This window comes from Tetrao urogallus (assembly GCF_951394365.1).
Source record: "Tetrao urogallus genome assembly, chromosome: 3".
NCBI lineage: Eukaryota > Metazoa > Chordata > Aves > Galliformes > Phasianidae > Tetrao > Tetrao urogallus.
In genome coordinates, this window is record NC_136815.1 from 32,672,156 (window position 1) to 32,695,638 (window position 23,483).

General features: G+C 37.0%; 1 protein-coding gene across 2 annotated transcripts in view; it reads right to left on the reverse strand.

Moving 5' to 3' along the window:
* Nucleotides 1-7,813: 7,813 nt before the first annotated feature.
* The window catches only part of PREX2 (phosphatidylinositol-3,4,5-trisphosphate dependent Rac exchange factor 2), a gene marked incomplete at both ends in the record, with an annotated part of 171,534 nt that continues 155,864 nt past the window's right edge, over nt 7,814-23,483 (reverse strand). For both annotated transcript variants that reach the window (XM_079533287.1, XM_079533286.1), the window contains 3 exons: nt 7,814-7,859; nt 12,629-12,696; nt 17,567-17,669. In XM_079533287.1, the coding sequence (XP_079389413.1) occupies nt 7,814-7,859; nt 12,629-12,696; nt 17,567-17,669 (217 nt within the window). The remainder of the gene's footprint in view (nt 7,860-12,628; nt 12,697-17,566; nt 17,670-23,483) is intronic.

Sequence of the window (23,483 nt, forward strand, 5' to 3'; positions counted from 1 at the left end):
TGTTGTTTTATTCTTTGGCCTCCCCACTGAGTCTGCTGTGAGGTAAATTCACAGGGATTAGGGGCATTTGGAGGGAGGGAAATGGAGAGTGAAAGGACAGCAGAATGAGTTCCCCACTTAGATCAAATTTTGTACTTCTTTGTTGGAACTGTTCTGAACTTTATGGAAACTTTGATTATAACTAGGGATAAATCTCATTCTTTTGATCTAATGTGGCCTAAAGCAAATTTAAATATTAAGGATTCCTTAGGAAAAACTTGGAATTTCTGCTTTTTTCTGCTCTTCTCATTAAAAGCTTTATTACCATCCTAGTGTGTGATATAAGCAGTTGCTCCACTTTTATTCTAACTAGTACTTGAGGTCTGTTTCCATATTTTTCTAGGGAATAGATATATAATGGCTATTGGTAAGGATGATATTCTACCTCCATTATAACTAACTCTTTTTTGGTATAAGCTCATTTTAATCATAGCTAAATTCCAAAAGAAACAGAGCGCATATTTTGTGAAAAGCACGTGGCCCTTCCTCCAGATCTTCAGGGTCCTCTGCCTGACCGCTTATCAGGTCAGGCCCCCACATGAAGCCTCAGACGAAAGAAAATACAAAGAAAGGAAAAAGTCTTGGATTCCTCTTCAACACATTTTGTTACTGACAATACAGACACTGATTATTCCCCATTAGAAATGAAAATACGAGCTTTAAAGATAAGGCTCAAAGCTAAAACATTTTTTTCTTTCTCCCCACAGCTGTTGTGTGATGAGCATCCACACAACGTAGTTTGGTCCCACACTGCAGTTTCAAATATTAACGTTTTCCTCAAAGTCATGGGAGGTAGTCCAGAAATGAAAACCCACTGTCTGTTCTATCTGCATCAGACCCACAAACGTCTTTTAAAACTGGCACATTTATACTGTGTTTCCCAAGCTACCAGTTTGCCAGGGTGTGCTGACAAAACTCCAAACACCTACACTATTTCTTAACATATAAAACCTTTACATATTTGAGAACAGCATCTCATACATTGCTAAACATTCATTCAGTCTTCACTCTGTTTTGAAATTGAATTCAACTCTCCTCAGAATATTCTGAAATGTATTACATCCAATACAAAGAAGCAGCACTGATCAAGATCAGACATAATTTCTCTCTCAGTCTGGCTGATACTGTCATTAACTATTGCGATGATGCACTGACTTCAGTTAATGCAATACTGATGTTCATTTGCCTGTAATCATGCCCTGTATTAGTTTGATTAGACCTACCGAATGTCTGGTTGATGACAAAACCCCATTGATTACACATGGTCTGCTTCTCATTTCCAGTCAAGCTTTCTGCCTTGAGACATGAATAGTTTCATTAATTAGGTGATCCAAGCACGTTGACAAGCATTCAAGATAGTCAGGTTCTGGCATAATACTCCAGGTATTATAGATTCATTCTCCATAGTCAATGAAAATTCGGTAATTCGTTTAAATGAAAGCTGAATCAAATCCGCTTGGTGTTCCTTATATTTGATTATGGTCCCAGAATATATACAGCACAAATTCCACCTACATTTAGAGGCAGTTATGCTTCACAAGAAAAGACACCAATTATTTATCTGGAATATCAAGAAGTATGAAACGTAAAGAAAATCCCTAAAGAAATCTAAATAACAAGAACAAAACATGACTAGCTAAAATGTAGATCTTCACAAAAAGTTGTGGCTCTAAGTCACTATGGTAAATTGAATTTTCTAACACTTTGAAAACATCTGAAGTAAAATGTTTAGGACAGTTCGTCCCTATGTTGGCACTGCTCAGCAAGCATGCTATCTTGCATTCCTCCTCTTTTCTTTCTTTTCCTGTCAGATTGTAGAGATCATTTTCAAGTATTTTCACCAAATTAGGGTTGTAGAGCATTTCTGGATGCTACTCTTCATCCTAAGACTGAAATCAGTGGAAGAGGGCTCCCACCTGTCTTGTAACTGGAAATGGCCTTTTTTTTTTTCCTCCTCCAAAAACAATCTAATCCCCAAATCCACAGTGGTATTTAAATAAGGCAGAGCCTGATCCAGCAGTAGATGTTCTTCTCAGGAAGCACCAGGAGTGGAGCTGCTCCCCAGGGCAGGAGTAGCCAGGAGTTGGGGCTGACTGCAGCCTGATTGCAGGGCTGGAGGGATGGTGGGCTCTGCCAATGGCCCAGGCCCATCAAAGCAAAACAAGGAATCAGGTCTGAGAAAGTCCAGAAAGTCCAGACAAAAACAGCATATAGGACTTCAGACAAAGCTACCCATAACACAGGTTTCAAAAACCATTTACTAACATGTATACAGAAGTGAATGGGGAAAAAGATCAATCAGTATCTGAGAAAGTAGAAGTTAAGCCCACCACACATGCGTCCTAGAAACCGGCTGCACTGGATCTTTTTGGGCAGTAATAGAGCCACTGGCACAGAAAAGCATTTTTCATGCCTGTCTCCCTTCTAGCCTTCAGAAAATACAGTGCCAAAATCCAGGGACTATGCTCATGAAGGCCTCACTTTGTTTAGTTATAAAGATATACTCCAGTGGTCAGCAGTGAACCTAGACTGATTCTGAATTCTCATTTCTAGCAGTTGGATTTCTGCTCTCCTGCAACAGAATTCTGAGAGCAGTCACACCAAAGGTGTTGAAGACCACCAACCCCAATAACATTTCTTAATTGCTTAAAAATAAAGAGATTAGCAGTGGCCATAGTATGAATGGTTTTATTGCCATCTGACATTTTGTAATACATTGTTACCATTCCAGTCCTTAATATGTAGACTAAAAAAATAAACCATAGATCTAAAAGTACACAGTATTAGTTTAACCCATACTCAATACAGAAGTTGACTCAAAGTCTGCTACATAGGCACTTTATAACAATGGAAGAGAGTCATTTAAATCCACATTTCAAGGATATTTAACACTAAATTCTGAAAGTTACTTCCAATAGACTCAACTACCCACAAGAGCTGCTACCTGCTCACTGAGAGATTCTGTGTCCGGATGCACTTACGTATATCAAAGCAGTAATACTCTCTTGTGCTCACTGAGATGTCACAAAGTATTTATTTGAAAAACTGTGCAATACTCAATGCAAAACTTAATTGGTCTTTTTTTGTTTAAGTGTAACACAACTATAACCAAATACATACACTATTTACAGGGTGTTAATAAGGCTGCTTAGTTTTTAAAATCTGACTCATTGTACAAACAGGACAGACACACGATAAAGAATGTTGTAGATATTTCCATGAAAGTTCCAAGCTAAGCACTTTGCAAAAAATGTCCCAGCTACTCCATAAGACATTTAAGCTGAAGCAGAAGTTACGTCTAAAGCAGTTCCACTCTAGCACAGAGCTGAGGTTTCTGGAGAAGAAACAAGCACTCGATGGCCCCCCAGGCAATCTGAATTTCCCACCAGTGTTAACATCTGTGTGACTTTGCACACTGCATATTCATTTACACAAACGTAAGAAAGCAAACCCAATTATTTCAGAAAAAAAAAAAAAAAAAAGGAAATGTTCCTAATAATGCATTTTCTTCAGGAAAACTTAATGATATATACAGTATATATATATATATATATATATAAACAACAACAAAACACAATTGTCAGCATACAAAAATATGAGTTCAGTATCTTCTTATAACTCAAACCTAATGATGAAAAATCCGTGTATCCTGAGACAGGTACGTACTGTGCATCTAACTTACCAATGCCAGTGTACTGCTAGAGTACAATTAGGAATTACCTGCATTTATCAACAATTACAGAGATAAAATACACAAAGCAACGCATTAGCTTTGGAAACTCTCCTGTCTTCATAACATTAAACAAGAACAGTGCAAAGTATGCAGACAATGCTGGCTGACATAACCATGAAGTAAAGTAAGAAGCATGGAGCAATATGTATATACACTAAAGTTACCAATTTCACCATTTAAATGAAAATAAATGAAAGATACTTTCCTTTCTTGAGCATCATGGTTAGTCATGATGTATATACTCACATTCAAGCAACTGTCTTAAATACGTTCATGCTACATCCGACAATCAATTAATTAAAAAAAAAATAATCAGTTTGCTTATGGATCTCTTCCTAAAAGCAGATCAATAAAAACTGCTTCCTTTTTCCATTAGAGTATTTTAATAAATGAAATATGATTACTATAAATCCTCATAAACTTAATTGTTTTTCCTCCAAAGGAGCAGGAAGGCAGTTCTGATACGACCGACTGCCTTGAAAACAAACAATGAAACAACCTCAAAACTCAATGCATCTGCTTAAACCCATGAAAGCTGTCTAAAGAGGCACTGAAGGCGGCAGCTTTCTCAGTGGTCACTCTGTTAGATGGTTGCTTCAGCTGAAAGCAAGGGAATTTATTTTAAAATGGACTCCTAACAAAAAAAAAAAGTAATTTTTTGTATTCATTTACTTTTACAAACTGCGAGGACAAGAAGCATTATGAAATAAGTAATTTGGGAAACAAGCCTGAATCAATACTCATTTCTCAGAATCAAGATTGTTTAGCATCCTATTATTTAGCAGCGGTGCTTACAAAAAAGCCAGAGATCTTCAGGTCTATCTTAAAACGGAGATTTTCTCCAAGCATGAACCCATAGCAAAATAACTGTTACATGGCCCTTAACAATCCTTTCCCAGTTGTTAAATCTCTTAGAGACAACCAATGAATTACAGCAGTATTTGGTAACTATCTCTGCAGATTCTTGAATTTATTCCCAGAAGAATTACACTTGCCTTGGATGAACAAGTAAAAACTCCATACAGAATGCTTCCCCTAAGTCAGTACAACACATTATCATAAAAATAGGCTGCATAATCTGCTGCAGTAGAAGGAAAGATTTCACAAGCTCTGGGTGTTACAGTTCTTGTAAATTATCATTCTTGGTCATCTCTTCTTGTCATCTGGATGTCTAAAAATTTACAAAGCATAAACATTCTGTGTGGAGAACTGAATTTTCTTATTCTGCACATTGTGTAAGGATTAAAGACACATTCTATGCTTTCCAAACAAGAGAATTAGCTTTAGTCATGAACACACGTACATTTATAATTAAAGAATGAGCTCCCTGTATGTCCATCAACATTAGATGTGCCACCTGTGTGTTCTGAGATCAGAGGGCCAAAATAAGAGTTAGAAATAATGAAAAATATCAACTTTTGGAAGAAAATTTGAGAAATTAGGCTCCCATTTGATAGACAGTCAATGGGACACGTGCCTCACCACCTCTGAAAGTCCCCTCTCTACATGTTACCTTACCACCCAAGAAACAAGGGCTTAAGTCAGCCAGCATCTCTGCTGAACAGGCACATGATTTGCAGTACAGGTCACCAATGAAGTTCACAGTGCCAAATAAGTTTTTGAAAACTCCCTCTGAATAAAAAAAAAACATGGAATAAGGAACCAAAATTAGATAAACAAAGGAGAGGCCAAGATTTCAGATGCACACTCCTGAAACAATAGCTGCAGAATTTGGTCCAGGGACTGGCTCATAACTGTTTGTCCCTCAGCATTTGCCAATGTCTGTTACCCTCTGCTTTCAAGTGCAAAACAAAGCAGATAATTACCATATTGTACAAGAGACTGTCTGGGCATATTTGCATTCCTATCAGTGTCAATGAGATTAAAAAAAAAAAAAAAGGATGCAACCAATTACAGTGTGCAGCAGATACTGTCTTTTAGGTTGTGTAATTTGTCCTGTTACAAGAACCAGTAGCTCTATTCAGCTAAGAGCTTGTCTTACAGCAAAAAAATATAATAAAAAACATAAAATACGCATGTGGGCACATCTCACTGCAAGATCTGAGCATGGCCTGACAGCCCCATTTGCAGCATATCGCCATCGCACGCTCTGTGGCACCATCCCAGGCAGGAGCACTTTATGGCTTCTCTGTACTTCTGGTGTCTGAGCAAGCAGAAACTGAAGCATTTGGGGCACTTTTGCCTGGAGCAGGGTTTACTCCAGCCAACACTGCCTCACTGAATAAAACACATCCAAAACTATGAGATTCTGACTGGAATAGCAATTCTATAGATCATGACTCATGTGCAAGCATTAAGTCACATTGGACAAAAAAAAGCGAGTTACTAAAAGCAATACTTTCTTTTTAATCAGGAAAATTAAAGTCCCACTGCTTCCAACCAGTACTAAGTAGTGAAGGCTTCAAAACACAAAGGACAAATTGTTACTGAAGTTTGTTACTGCAAGTTTAAAGAAAAAAAATCCTACATTGAAGGATGGACCAGTAATGGATATGACTACTTATACAGAAACTAAAATATATGTGCAGACATATTTACCTGTGGATATATAAAAATATTTATTTTCTTAGCAAAGTTAAAGTCTGTGTAAAAACATTAAGAAAAGGGTAGGAGCCCTAATTCCTCCTTTGGAGAAAAGTAACAAGTCTCCCAGAAATCCTATGTAAAGAACACTCTTTGCAAGAGTACATCTTTTGAATTCTCACTTCATTATGGATTCATGTATTTTTGAAGATTTCATAAATAATTAGACAAAATTTGGTCTAGAAGTGATTACTAGAGCATAACTATAATCAGCTGCTGTACAAAAAATAAATTTTATTCAAGCACTATATCAGTATAGGTCCAGCTCCAATAGAATGTGTAGCTACTGCTAAAAGGAGAACTATTGCAGAATATACTTTTTTGCCTTAATATATTCACAATCAAAAACTTCATTTAGGGGCATTTTCTCTGAAAATACTTTGGCTAAAAGAATGGCCAAATCCAAAGCTATTTTCCCTGGGCCCTCTAAGTATTCAGCACAATTTTCAAAATAAATCTGTCACAATTATGAACAGTGAACAAGAATTCTATATTCTATTCTATATTCTATGCTATATAAAACAATACTGACAAAATAAGGGAAATGGTGCACGAAACACCAAATCATGCTTCCACTTAAAACGCATCGTTCCAGTTTAACATAACAATAGCATCTCACTGTTGATACCTCAGTGTTGATTCACCAACCTAATGCTGTACAAGAATATACACAGCTCTGAAAAACTCTGAAATCTGAGTCAAATAATGTAAAACATCCACTAGACAGAGTCTGAGATTCAGGCTAATTATAATGGCAGTGAAAACAGGGGAAAACATCAACTTCATATGCCATGTAGGTACTCCTTCTAAAAGGGTACAGCAATGGCTGAGTTTACTGTGCTTACATGGGGACGTTTATAGAAATAGTCAGTCTGTAGCCATTAGGCACAAGTTCTGAGGTGAGTTTTTAATCTTTCACTTTCATTTACATTATGTCCTTGAAACACTGATGTCACTGTTTTCAGAGGTTATGGTGCTGACAGGAAAAATAAAAAGGGACTATCAGTGCAAAGGGCCAAATGTGAGGTGTATGCTCATTACCAGGCCTAGTTTATTTAGGCTTTTATTCCTTCCACAAGAACACATCCCCGGGAGTGTACAAGTGAAACCATTCTCTCTGAACAAGACATTTGTTTTCAATCTGCTGGCTATGCCTACTGTGTGGCTGAACAAAACACATCAAAATGAACCTGATTCCAGTGTAAAATTCCTAGGGAAGACTCCCATTCTACTGGCATACAGCTGGAGGGCACAAGTTCCAGAAATGCTTTTAGAAAGTCATTTTTGCCAATAGAGAATATATTTCTTTCTTTATCCTGAGTAAAGGTTGGTTGTTTTTTACTTATTTATCAAAGGCCCAGGCACGTACTGCTATAGTGCAGTTAGCTTTTGTCATACAGTTCCAGTGTCCTAAAAGCCGTTATTTGATTGTTTCCTTCATTCTTCTCCAACTGGTGGTGGTGGCTGGCACAGCTTGTATAATCTGACAACAACAACAAAAAAAAACAACAAAGCAATTGTTACTCTGAGCGTTCAGTCATTATTAAAATAGGTAAGTTTAGAAGCAAGCTAAATCTAAATCTTGCACTGCAAAACAGCAGGTACTGAATTCAGTTTAATAACATTGATATAAATCCAGTAAAACCTTATTCGTGAGCACGATGCTTAAACTGACCGTCCATACTGTTATTAAAACCCGCATATCTCTAAGCATTTTAATAAAGACATCTCTGTTTAGTCAAATCTGCATCAAAAACCCGTCAGGACAAAGCAAATTTCACTAATCCAGTTACCAGCTGTTGCTCTGAATCTCTAAATACTTTTGGTTGCTCGGTGAATCCAATTGCCTCAGTTTTGGTGTGCTAGCATAGAATCTGACCTCACTGTAACAGTTCCCTTATAAAACTGAAGCCACTTGGTCTTGACATCCAAGAACCCAAACAGATCAGACCCACAATATGTGAGCACAAACTCTTCACCACTTCTACATTTTAAAAGGATTCTGGATTTCCATTAATGCCTTTTGCATGGACTTAGAAGCACCTGCTAACATGTATTAGCAAGTGTTAACGAGTGTTAGAAAAGTTGGAACTTATGTTAGGAATATTGAAAATAAATGGCAGTCATTCTGACCTCAGGCTCATTAAGGGAGATATTTTTTTCTGTAAGCAATACCAGCATACAGTATCTCCACTAAAACAACAGCAAATAAAAACAGCAGTAGACATTATCTCATGTGCAGATTACATATTTTCCTTGGGGAAAGGAATAACAAAGAGACGAGATCAAGTGTGGTGTGGCAAGGGGAAAAGCTATTAGAAACCAAAACGAAGAGACACAGCACGTGCATTAATACTTAACACAAAGGATATATGAGGTTGGAGTACTAAAACAGAGTAAATAACAACTGACTTGTTAGGTCAGGATGAAAGAAGATAATAAATGATACACTGTTTTTGCTATTATAGATATTTACAAAGCTCACAGTATATGAGTTTTCCAAGAATGTTTTACAAATTTGCTTAAACATCACGTTCATTTATGTGACCATGTTTTAACTAATCAGGAATTTCAAAATCATACTACAAATCAAGAAAGAAAACAGAAGTCTGAACATGTAGCTGGGACTCTTCATTCTGAAGAAAACAAGGCTGAGAGGGGATCTCATCCATGTTTATAAATACCTTAACTGCAGGAGGCAAGTCAATGGGAATGGACTCTTCAGTGGTGAGCAACAGCAACAATAGAACAAGGGGCAACAGGCACAAACTGGAACATGGGAAGTTCCATCCAAACACAAGGAAGAACTTTATTTTCAGTGACAACACTGGAACTGGTGGCCCAGGGAGGTTGTGGAGTCTCCTTCTCAGGAGATGCTCAGAACCTGTCTGGATACCTACCCGTGCAGCCTGCTGTAGGGAACCTGCTTTAGCAGGGTGTTGGGCTAGATGACTTCTAGAGATCACTTTCAACCCCCACAGTTCTGTGACTCCAGAAGCAATTCCAGATCTATGGGCTGCTGCTTTCTTGACATGATGCTTTGCCACTAATGTTATTTGAGGCACTGTCTGCGTGGCTGCTCCTGTAAGTACTGCAAGTATCTGGGCACATCCTGTCAGATAAAGCATCCTGCAAAAGCAGGGCAGGATAGCTGCTGTTTCATGACTTCTCTTTCCATACAAATTAAGACCCATGCGACACTGACAACATATAGTTGTGGTGGGCCAAATAATTTTTCACTGAAGTCTAATTGGAAATACTCAGCAGGCAGCACTGCTTCTGGATGGTGAGAACGAGAAGCACCAGTTCTTCAAACCAAAGAGCAAACGCAAACCTGCTTTCAAATCTTCACACTGGTGTGTTTTAAAAAATCTTTGTGCTGTTCCACACTTTCATCTGGTATACTCAGAAATGTGGTTATTTAAGGTCACGTAAGCATTTCCACAGATGCCAGTAAATTTGAGACAAGCTGTATATAAGCCAAAACGCATATACCTCTTATTTGTATACCAGTGAGAGAATGAGATGATCTGATCTTTATACAGACAAGTATGTGGAGATAGATGAAACAAGACTTATTTGAGTTACTTGATTCTACTGATGTAATAAAGTAGTAAAACTCAAAGCTAACGAAAGACAGGTGGAATGCCTGCCAGAATCTCATCTAAGTCAGTAATTGCAGCAGGATAAGTTTAGGGTTAAGCCTTAGCAAAATCCTATTTCTATGGAACAACATGCAGAAAAGCTCAGCACAAAAGTTTTATGTATTCTTCAGGTTAAAATGGTCCTTCTTAAGGTTATTTATCTTCAGAGCAGGTGACGTAGAGAAATTCTGAGACAAACTGGCAGTGAGGCTGCATAAATCCCTAAGATGGTATAGATGAGAAACAGGCTGTTCTGAGTCAGTAAATACAGAGGAACTGTCCTAGTTGGTACAAACAGATCAGCTGAGAAATGATGAAACAGTGGCAACAGCAGAAAACTGAGAACATTGTCAAGAGCCCTTAAATGGAGCCGACTTTAATGGCCAGTCTTTTGCCAGAGTGTCAAAGAACAGAAAACCACATCGAGAGTATCGCTTATGCTGATGACTTATCTGATATATGTGACTTCTCTCTAACACTACACTAGTTCTTTCTAATAATATACCAAACACACAAAATCACAAGACCACTGAGATATTCCTGTAGCATCACTGTTGCTGCATACTTGCAAGTGTGTTGGATGTACCTGTCCTGTTCTGGCCAAATTCATACTGCTCAAAAGACTTCAAGCAGCTTGAAATATTATTTTATGACTTAGGTTCTGCTAATACGAGACAGTTGTTCAGGCAGGTCTGATCCTAGATTGCCTCTAAGTTAATCACTACTATGAGAAGTGATGCCTTCATGCTCTGGTAGTCAGCTGATGGGTTTGCTTTTGAAGCAGTGATTTTGTTATATCTTATTTAATCTACATGCCTGTAGATTTTGATAGAGAACTTCGTCTTTGGAAGATTCGCTGTTACAAATGCTCTTTTTCAGCATTATGCTTGATGCATGCATGAAACTATTTCTGAAATTTTTTAATGGCATAAATGGACAAAAAGTGGTGATATTGCTGCTAAACCTATTTGCTGGCTCAGCCAAACATTAGCAGCGTTCTTCGTACTTATTGATACTGATGGTCACCACCAAAATTTGGGATGCCAGTGTGACTGTTTGGCTTGGTCTACTTTCTTTAGTTTGTGTGGTAGCAGATTATTGCTTCTGTTTGAATAAGCCATTGTAATATTTCGGGGGTATTTTTCTAGTCCTAGCTAATTAATCACCCAAGCCCAAGATAACCTGTGCTCCCATTACATGTTTTCATTTTCTCAACATGGATCATTTATCCTCTTTGAGGGTTGAATATAAATTGGGCCTATTTAGAAGAAGTTCGTAAACAAATAGGTAGATCTTGAATTCTCAGGGTTTATATTAGACTTCTGTCAATGTTTGTTCAATGTTCTACCTAAGAAACAAAAATGTGAAGCTCAAACTTCTCAGAAAGCAGCTAAAATGCAAATAAATATTTTCTAGATGACTACTGAGCCACTCAGTTGCCAGTTCTGTCTCACTGCCTTAAGTGGTAGAGGAAGTTGAAGGAATCCATCTACTCTATCCTTCACAGAGCAGGCAAGATGCCTGTATATCTCCAACAAATGCTGCTATGCAGATTCACTCATACCTTGTATGTTTCAGATGCGCTCCCTTTCTATAATCAGATTCTGCACAAACAAGGGACAATGTGCAGATATTTGTTATAAACAAATTACGTGCAGTAGTCTGATTCCCTACTGAAAGAAATGGGAAAATCTGAGAAAAGGGAACAAATTGCATAGGGAGAACAAGTTCCTGAGTACTACCAAAATCCTGTCAGAAGTCTTTCTTTGAGGCTTTGGATAGTATATGTTCATTCACCCGGTTATCTCTAACGGATATTATTAATTCATTCTTTCCATACTTAATTTTAACACTACAGGGAGCCTGTTACATATTCTAGATATCTGCTTATATATATATATATATAAAACATATATATATGTTATATATATCTGCTTAGTTCACTCACTGTGTTCTGAGTAGTTAACAGTAACAAAAAAGTTTTGAATTGGTAGAAAGAAAAAGTTTTAATTGGACTTTAATTAATAAAACCACCAAGAGAGAATTAAAAAATGTTTTGTTATTCTCATTTCAAAATATCGTGCTTGTTAAGAAACATTTCAGGTACCTGCAATCCATCACAGCATTAGAGTGCTCAATAAATATAGAACACTCACATTTTTCTTGCTAATGGATGTTTCAGAAAGAGACAAAGAGAGACTACATCATCTCTAAGAGCAACAAGAACACAGTTTTTCTAAGCTACTGTAGTACAATATTTCATTAAAATAGGTTAATGGATTTAGTTTGAATATTTCCCCAAAACCACTAAACTTCACAAGCGACAAAGGACTTACCCCAGTGCTTTCATAACTAACAAGAACTGTATTTCATTTTTCAAGAACGCTGAATGTTCAAGCAGGTTTCAAAATGCCACACAGCCTGAACTTCTGCAACTAATTACTTTAATTAAAATGGTACAACTAAGAATGTAATTGACTCTGTGCACATTCAGTCTTACAATTTAGTACACAGTGCAGTCAATGTTTATTGTTAACTCTTGAGCTTCTAGGACAGAATTTGGCACAAACTAAATAAACTGTGACCTAGGATACAAACAATCAGTTACCTTGGAACAGACTGTGGCGTTCGATCCCTCACTCCCAAGTTCTTGGCTGTATTTTGCACTCTTGCACCCTGTTAAAGAAAAAAGAAAAAAATCTGCTTAATTAATTGTAGCTCACATGGAAACATTTCTGGGCTTTCTAGATGAACATAACAATTGATTATAAACAATCAACACATACGGTCAATGTCCCAGAGCAACTCTCCTCCTTGGAAGTGAGAAATAAGTTAATTCATAGCATTAATTCTCAACTTAAAGAGCACATGACTACAGAACAAGGTAAGCCTTTCCCCAGAAACTCCCCCAGAATTCAATCACCAGTCACTTGAAACTTTGTCTGTTCAGCAGAAAGCATGTATTTAATCATTTTCAGTGATTCTCAGATTTTCTTTCCTATCTCATCTTGCATCCATGAATAATTTTGCATCTATAACATCCTTGTGGAAGTAAATCCACATCTTATGTAGAAGGCTAGATTATTATGTTCACTTGTTTTGAACCTGCTGGTTTCATGTGACACCTTTAGTCCTCTACTGAAGGAGACAACAGTCAGCCCCTATCCATCTCATAGATGCCACATGCTTTTTTAGACCTTTGTCATAACCTCTTTCTCTCATGAAGGTGAACAATCCTACATTATCTGCCTTTCTGTCCTATCTACAAACTATTCCCTACCTTTGATCATTTTTTTTCTGTCTCCGTCTGACCCTTTCCCATCATCGTATATCCTTATGCAAAGGATTTGATTCTGTGATCATACAGTTCAAAATGAAGAGTCATTACAACACGATTCTAAATTTCTGCTTTCTTTATTTGCTATCCTTTCCTAAACCAATTTAACTTCTGCCTAGCTTTACTGATAGCTACTGAGAACAGAGCTGATGGTTTTTATCCTGAGGTCTTAATCAGGAGACATAAAGGCCAGCTCACAGTCAGTTATTTTGAGTTTGAATTTAATTTAGGGTTTAGATTTTTTCCTCACTGCATCATTGAGTAGTTATATATACTGATTTACAATTGTCAAGAAGAAGCAAACAAAGCACTAATATTTTTATGGAAAGAATAAGAAAACTCTGGAACAGACTCCTTGGGAATCTCCATTATGGGAGTTTTAAGAACAGATAAGACAAGTGTCTGTCCTGAATTATCTAAGAATAACTGATCTGTTTTGGCTAAAAGGTCAGGTATGTTGAGTTCAGATCCTCATCACATTTTCTCAGTAAAATCTGTAAAATTTTGTCACTATAAAAAAAATTCCATGACAGACTATCAGTGGCTGAGATTGGTATATTGTTAATGTAACTGAGAGACATAATATGTATGTACATAGGAAAAATATCAAAATTAATTACAAGTAAATCCTAAACTTTGGTTCACTGACTACCTCTGAGAACAAAATGAGACTATTTTTACTTGCATCAGACACTAGACTAATTTTAGTATCTCGCTCACATAAAATCTGTTGATTTAAAAAGAAGGCTGGCTTTAAACAAAGTATAATTTATAGTTTGTCAGGAGGACAAATTAGACCTTACAACCAGCAGATTCATAATTCTTTTGAAGAAAATCCCACAAGAATTACTATCAAATTGCTACCATCTCTTAGTATCTACTGAGCACCATTATGTCATTTTTATTTTCAAAAAATGATATACTTATTTATACTCTTCCAGTATTGTTCCTATAATAATATAATAATATAATCCTATAATAATGTAAATATTGACATATTTGTCTCATGCATGTGTAAGAGACAGCTTGATTTTGCAGTTCCAGAATACTTTCCTCTGTGTACCAGGACTGCCTGTGCACGCATGAAAGATCCTGTTAGCTGAAGAAATTTCACCATCAATCTGGACTCTTTTGTAAGAACTAGCATTCATACTGCCATGAGGAATGACGACAGGTTTAGTTTCAAGCTACACATTAATTTAAGGATGGCAAAATCTAGTCACATAAAGAAAATAGATTCTCCTTATGGCCCACTCAAAGAGCTCTAAATCAGCATCATTCTTAGGAGAATATTCAAAATGTGGTACTATTATTACCATTCTGGAAAGGCTTGAGAAAATGATTTATCACTACAAAGACAATAGAAATTCTCTCTTAATCTTTTCTGTTCATCAGCTTCTTAGTTATCTTTCTTCTTGTAGCCCTGTGCCCTACTGCATTTTCACCCCTTTTTGGTGCATTCTGAAGATGCGCTTCTGTCAGCAAGCTTTAGGTCATATTTTGTGGGTACATGTGTTTATGTGAATACACGTTTATGAGTAAATAGTTATTAAAAGCATTTGTGATGTTTTGTCAAAATTCATATTTCTAACATCAATCTAGACTGTATTAGCAAATGAAAAACAGGTGCCACTTAACAAAAACCATCCCACAGACCCAAGTCCATACCAACTTTCATAAGTCTATTTCTTTATGTCTTGCAGAACAGGTGCTTGTGAGTACCTAATTACAACTGACAAGAGCAATTACTTTGAAAATTGTTCCAACATTTTTTGCTGTTTATGAGTCTTGATAATGACTTCATCTAATATTGAAGAAAAATATCCTGAGGTCATCCATTCAACTGAGTGTCTTCAGTTATCCAGTACTGCTGCCCCAAACTGTAAAAAACATCACTTTCTACAAGAAATAATATGCCTCTGTGAAAAGCTGATGCTGCCAGGAGCTAACATTCCCAGTTCCTCCAGAATAGCAGTCAGAATAAATGTTCTTTCACTTACCATTCCTTCTGGTTAATCTCTCCTTATTCAACCCAACACTGATGGTGTATGTATGGAAGACTTTTGTTTTTCTCAAATAAAGACCTTTAATGCATACATAAATATCAAGGGAGGGAAAAGATACATGTATTGTCCTTGCCTAAGTGTTCTGTAACAAATCCCAACACGCTTTTTTATTCCCCTTCAGTTTTATGATCTGCATTATGCTCCTGATAGTCAAATCCTACTTATGCTTGAAGCATTAAATCCAGAAAATGTTTCTAGAAATCACTGTAGAATGTTGCTGGAATTAATCCAGAATTTAATGGAGGATTATATATCTACAACAGGAATCCAGGACTGATTTAAAATTAGAACAAAAGATTACTACTCTATTAAATGCCATAGTGGTTTCTCACAAGAGGAAGAATGTGTGAACAAAGTCTGGCTTGATATACTAGGATTTACAGTATCTGTGGGTGGTATTGAGATACTGGTATCTTTAATAGCTATTGATCACCTACTGTTTTACTGCAGAGGAGTAGGCCCACAGCAGTCTTTTTCCTACATCTTTCTGAGCAAGTCTCAGTGCAATTATAGCTGCTCACGTTCGTTAGCAAGTTACTTACACTTTGTCTTCCATTTTCATTTAATGAATTGCAGAAGACATAGAAATGAATCAGCGTTTTCGAAAACTCCCTGGAACTGAGCATGAAAATATGTTGTTTGACAGAATGAAAGCTGGCATATAGGCAGAACGCGATGCCCAGGCTTTTTTATTGTTAAATAAATACCCAAATCTGCTTTTTGTCTCAAACTTTGAGGGCAAACACATCAATGTACAAAATGTAAGTTTATCCTTTTATGGAAGTAGACTGCTTTTAATATAAAGTTAAAGCTGTAATTTTAAGCAGTTCATCACAACGTGATTCAAGAACCTTGAGGATATTTATTCACTACAGAAATGTAATTTATGCACCGAATAAGGTGAAAATCAGATATGAAAAGGAATGATCCTAATTATTCAGATGCATCCTTTTTTTGTCTGCATATCTTACATATCACTGATCAAAATCTATGGCTTGAGAATACTTATATAACTGCTTTAATTGCCAAAAGTTTGATCTAGAATACATGTACTTCTCCATTTACTGACCTAGAAGTATAGTACAGTCATTTCGTCATTTTTGTAATTAAACTGTGATTTCTGCACAGAATAAGAAGTGGAAGTTAGGAAAATAATAAGGTAGATGTAAATTAAAAGTCAGAAATAATGAATCTTGTCTTATCTGTGATTAATGAATCACAGATAAGTACCTTTTTTTTTTTTTTTTTTTTAATTCACTTCAAGGCTGAATTTTGTCCATCTTGGAATTTTGCACCCTGCTTCTTGTTTATGCTTTTGTCACGAGGTTGAAAGTTGGAACAGGCTGGGATATATGTTCCATATGCACAATACTGATTAAGCCTCCACACAGCCTCTCTTTGATCAAATGAATAGGTTGAGCTCTTTAATCTTCACTTCATAAAGCTTGTCTAACAACCTCTGGATATTCATGCTCCTCCTTTGAAGTCCTTCCAAGTCACCACATCTTTTTGAAACCACATATCTGATAACAGGATATTCTAGAAGTTGTGCCATTACAGGGTAGACTGTATTTCCCATTTTCAGTCTATACTCCCTTTTAATACAGCAATTTTTTGTCATAGATCTGCATTAAGAGTTCATGTTGCGGTGATTATCTATCCACAGCAGCATTGAAATTCTAATATTTTACTATGACAAGATCAAAATACACAGTGTGAAATAAGCACAGTGTCCTCAGGAATCTTGCCTGCAAAGTTAAGAATCACAATACTGGGCTTCCCCTTCTTCATTCAGCGAGTCACTACTTATTAACTATTGTTAATGATCTTAAATTATTCTTATGAATGATAATAATTGGAATATTTGTTTTCATATTCATTAGACTATACTAAAGTACGATGATGCCACAGCAGTTTCTTTACAAAAACCAATAAGCGCAATCACAACCCTGTAAAAAATGATGAACCTTTTACATGAAGATCATTTTAAAGATAATTTTAAAAACAACAAAAACACAACGAAACCAAACATCAAACTAAGAAAACTTGCAAAGACATTAACATAACAGTCAGATGGGGGTTAAAATGTTTGGCCAAGTGTTGCCAAGGAACAGCAAGCTCTTACCCAAAGAGAGCACCTTACCTGCTTGCGCATGACATCTGTAGCTTGCATGATATAGCGAGGTGGCAGCCCGTGGCTCCGAGCCAAAATGATTGCCTGCTCCAAGGTAACACTCAGGGTACAGCTGCAACAGAAGGCTGAGGTCATCAATCTGCTAGCAACGGTTTGCTTTAAGTAATTCCTATATACTAACACATCTCTAATTTTCTTTTAAAAAAGGTACACGTAGAATGACAGCATAGGAGATCTGCCTCCTAACACCTTCTGATAGCCCAGACTTTGCAGGTATTAGTTTGGACACAAAACACTTCTGAAATGGAAAGGTTCTGAGTGTTCTCATTGCACTCTACAACTTCCTGAAGGGAGGCTGTGGTGCAAAAGGGTCTGGCCTCTTCTCCCAGGCAAATAGTAGGACCTGAGGAAACGGACAGAAATTATACCAGAGGAGGTTTAGGTTGGATATTAGGAGAAACTTTTTCTCTCAAAGGGTGGTCAGGCACTGGAATGGCTGCTCAGGGAGGTGGTGGAGCATCCCTGGCAGTGTTCAAGAGGCGCCTGGATGAGGAGCTGTGAGATATGGTTTAGTAGCTTGTGGTACTGATAGGAATGGGAGGGTGGTTGGACTAGATGATCTTGCAGGTCGTTTCTAACTTTGTGATTCTGTGATTCTGTAACCAAAGTTACAAGCACATGTATTTGCTTTTTCTGTCTGTTAAAAATAAACAACAAACAGTAATCCACAGTGTTGACTATGGCTTGGCTAGTGCATGAGAAAGTGACAACACAAAGAGCAGAATTTCTTCTAATTGCAGAAATCTCTTTCCAAGTGACTTCCACACAAGTTATATCTTGCCCTTCACCACTAATGCAGACCTCAGCTTAGCTTGGGTATTCTCATGGCCACTTCTACAGTTTGCAAACCAAATAAAGGGATATCACTCCTTTTTAATTTAAAGAGGAAAAGAAAAGAAGGTGTTCCTTCAAATAAACTATCCTCTCCTACTTCGCCATCTTTTTCAAGTAAATGTGTGAGCACAAAAACTGCTCCAATACCACATCCCAGTAAAAAGGCTGTAGCAGCTTTGTCAGAGCAACCAGGAAATCTTTGGAGCCAAAGAACTTGGCTACAGGAAAACCTGTAATCATAACAAGAAGGACCAGGGAAAGTCATTCTGGACATGCCAACTGGCTCATGGTGAGGGTAAGGATGGATAAGCAGCTTCTCATACAATTATGACCAAAGCTATAGAAGACTTCTAGATAAAGGCAACAAAACTGTGTTCGAATGGGTGTGTGCATTTTAGACAACACAAGTGTGAGGGCTGCTATCATCCCAGAGGTGACAGTATCTGCATTCTGTACCACTAACAAAGCAATAAAAAATAAAAAACTGCAATAACCAAATCTCTTCAAGCAGAAATATGACGTGCATTGAATGATCCTATCTCAGCAGAACCTGACAAAAACTCTGTATTACAAGTTCAAATAATAAAGCTCAGACCGTGGTTAAAATGTACTTATGAGTATGCTTTTGGCAAAATCCTGACCAGAAGATTCTGCATAGCTTACATTATGCACACAGAACAGACAATGTGTTTCAGTCAAACACTCATCTTGCTGAGCAGAAGATCTGTAGGAGGAAAAATGTATCTGCACTTATTTTCTTACTGAAAACAAAAAGAAAAAAAAAAAAAGAAAAAAAAAACCACAACTAATACGCTCTGACGTGTTTGAAGTACCGCCAAGTAAATTTATGGACTGTAAAAATTTTCACAGTAGTTAGTTTAGAGGATATTAAATTTGATCCATATCTTTACTAATGGCCCTTTGTTAAAAATGTATAAGCTAAGTGAGTTTCTTCGGTAATGAAATCATTTTTATTCCCCCATTTCTAGCATACACGGACCTCACATAACTTGAACCGAAAGTACACTGATCTTTCGTGTTATATGTTTGATTCAAGTGAAAAACAGTTAAACATTAGACTAGAAATTCTCAATACTATGTTTTATCTCGTCTTTGAACGGTTAACTATCATTCAAAAAAGAAAAAAAAAAAAAAAAAAAAAAAAGCTCATAATATTTGCCAGCACCAAAATCCAAATATCTGACCCTCAAGAACAGCCAAAAAAAGCTTTGTCCTATTCAAAACTGAAAAAGCTAAAGTAGATATCCCAATTTGATAGATGTAATCTAAGCCACGGAAAAGGGGTAGAAAGGTTATCTGTAGGTGTAATGGATGCTAATGGGTTCAAAGTGCAGCTTTCAACCAACCAGCTGTTGAGCCAGCTTTCGAGTAAATCCCATCTTCTTAGAACCCAAAAGACTGAAAGAACAGAGAAATCACATTCTCCATGAGTGAATCAAAACTAACAAAAGAATACTGTAAATGAAAGTCAGCTTGAAGATTCAAATACTAATCCTGTAATTGGAAAAGACTGCCAAACTTCTCCCTATTCAAAACCTGATGAAGTGAGCACAGGTGATGGACATTATGAGCCATTTACATTTTTACAATGCCAAGAACAATTCAGAAATAAGGTTACCAAGGGTGCAGACATAATCAAAGTGGGAAAAAACACGGAGTAAAATAGCACAATGAAGATTTCTTTAATGAGCTACTACAGAGATAGACTGTTAGTATGTTTCCTGATTATACTGTAGCAGTTGCCAAAAGTTGAAGAGATCACCTCAAGGTAAAAAATAACTATATTCATTCTGATAATATTATTAAAATGTCCTTGAAAATCAATAGTGAAGACACTCAAGATAACAGCCATGATGATGCTGACTATCAGTACAAACTTCATATTCAAGATTGAGGAATACTGGTTAGATACATCCACTGTTTCTTTTAAAACATGTTCTTAATTTTTAAGGTATGTTAAAAATGTTACAATAGGACCATGGCATAATTTCATTTCATATTTCTTTAATGGTACAATACAATATTGCTAGATTTTGTTTCTCACAAGTCACGCAAGAGGTCTGATGAATGGCAGTGCTAAAACCAGAATTAAAATAAAAATGATTGCTTGTGGCTTTTGTTGTGTGATTATGACAGAAAGTACTACTTTTGAAACACAGCAAACAACAATGAAAGAACTTCATTTTAGTTGAATCAGTTAACAAATCAGTTAGATGGTGTCCTGTTTTAAAACTGATCGTAAATCTTTCCTTGGGGTTACACTGAACTGAGTCACGAGTAGATCTGTATTTACATGCTGGTGCTTTCTCCCAGATTTTCAAGTATAATTCTTGAATCACTACATATTCATTATCACAAATCAAAATGTTCTGGAAACCAGCTGTAGAAGAAACTAATCTACTCACAAAACAGCAGACGGTATTAAAATGTACAAAGCGATTTAGAAGCAGTTCTAACCACTGGAAGTTTCTGGTCACTGGGATGCAATCAGTCCAGACAACCCAAACAAGGAAAATACCAGAGGAAAAAGAAGCAACACCTTCTAATGCTATCATAAGATTATGCTATGGGAAGCATAAATTCCAAAACTATGTATTTTAATTTTACTCTGTAAACAAATCTAAATCTGTTTTCACTCCCTCTCTTTTCTTCTTATCTCCTCTTATATGGCAGAAAAACCAAAGACCCAAGCTCATCCTCTCAGAATTCGTGTCAGTCAGTTAGAATCACAGATTTCTCCCCTTGACAGATTACAGCAGCAGTCAGCACAGGCATTTGGCTTTCCCAGCATGACTGGGCTGAGAATTCCTCATCCATCCATTTGGTTTCCAAGGGGGAACAGAAGGGGCTGCAGCTGCTCCCATCCCCTGCCTGCTCTCTCCCGTCTCCCATCAGTCATGGCAATATTGATAAGAAGATTGCATACAAACTTTCAATTATCTGCTGCTTGGGACCATCCTGAACAAAAGAAGCTAAATCATTTTCTGTCACCAGTGTCCCCAGCAGAATTCATTTGCGATATTTTGGTCATTGTTTTTTTGCTTTTCGGTTTTCTTTTGTGACTGAATGTGATTTTTATTAACCATTTGCAAATCTAGTGGATAGAAAGATATATATACACACTGAAAACCAGATTTGTAACAGAGGAAAAGACTGAAAATCTCTGAAAAGTGCACTCCCAGTGCCTCAGTGGCAGGTCGGTGTGAGAAGCTGAAAAGTCTTTGACTCAGTGTAAGCACTGCTCAGCAACAACAAAAACACTGGTGTGCCATCAACATTATTCTCATCCTAAATCCAAAACACAGCACCACACCAGCTATTAGGAAGGAAATTAACTCTATCCGAGCTCGGCCATTTGTCCAGTACTTACATTAATGTGCAAACGTATACCAAACCATACTCTGCATGTGAAATATACTTAATTCCGGCAACTCAATAATCATAAACAGTGCTTCAAAAAGTGACTGAGGAGAATATTACTACATCACAAGGAAATGGACAGCTCATAAGTAAGGGGATTTCTGCCTCTACTAAGCATCAGCAAGCAAAGGATTCCTTCACAAGATGCATCACTGCAAACATGAAATTGTGCAAACCTCAAAATAAATATATCCCATCTCTCTTTGTGGACATGAATCCCCATTCCATGACAAGTTATTCCAAAGCAGCTCTACCCAGTATTTTCCAACACAAGCTATCAACATAGTCATAGAATCACAGAATCATTAAAGTTGGAAAATATTGCTAAGATCATCTAAAACCATCAAACCCATCCCCATCGTGCCCACCAACCCGCGTCCCTCAGTGCCACATCTCTATGTTTCTAGAACATCTCCAGGGATGGCAACTCCAACACCTCCCTGGGCAGCCTGTTCCAGTGCCTCACCACTCTTTCTGAGAAAAAATTTTTCCTAATATCCAACCCAATTTCATCTGCCAAAATCTAAGGTCATTTTGTCCTAAAGATCTAATTTGCTGAAGAAGAAGACATGGATTTAATCAAGCCAGGGAATGAGTCGTAAGTATACATCAGCCATATTTCAGTGCTAACCTTAGTTAATGGCTTTTGTAGTTCAGAATTTTAAACAGGTTTATTAAACTCAAAGTTAGTCATTTTTAATCCTGAATATGCAGTAAGTAATGATGACTTTTTTTCTGTAGCTTATTATCTTCCAATATATTTCAGACATAACATGGGTCTGTTCTATCCTTTATAAGACAAAGAGCTTTCTGGAGAATAAAGAAAAAAACACTTATTTTTCAACATACATCTGCTAGTTTTCAAAAGCTGCACAGGACACCTTCTCAGAAACATCCTTGCGATTTTGGCACCTTTAATCAGCAGAAAGTGCTGCAAGGAGTCAATTAAACCATTCATTATTACTTTCTGTTTTATGAAAGAACAACATTTCTGAAAGATTCAAGATTTGCCTTTTGGTTGCTTGCTCAGTCATACTTGGAAAAACAAACAAGAAACATCTAAAGGCAGAAAAAGCCAATGTCAGTCATTACCTCTCCTGTTCTGTACAGAACATCTTTTACATTGAAGGCTTCTCTGCTACTACGCTAGAAAGTAAATCTGTCTGCTGGAAAACTGCAATTTACTTCTTGTCTTCTAAGATCTCAGGTTACTCTCCACCTCAGAATTTAAAGATTTGGAAAAGTTTTTCATGTTAGGTTGTTCCAGAGTATTTGCTGTATATTTGGTACAACACAGCAATGTTTGTGAGGAAAACTCAGATTCTCAGATTCAGTGCTGTAAAGGAATTCTTACAAGGAGTAATAATTGTCTCTCTGCCTCACTGTCTCCTCTAACAGCATGCCTGTCATTACCAGTCAGTTTGATAGCATCTCATGCTGATAGCAGCCTGCTAACAAGGCTGGGCTGCTTGCTGCAGAGTGGGAGAAGGTTTTGGAATGCATGAGCTTTGGTTTGGAAAAGAGCAGCATCTTCTCCTAAGCTACAAACATTTTGCTGACATGGAAGTAATAAGATTGGGAAACCAAAAGA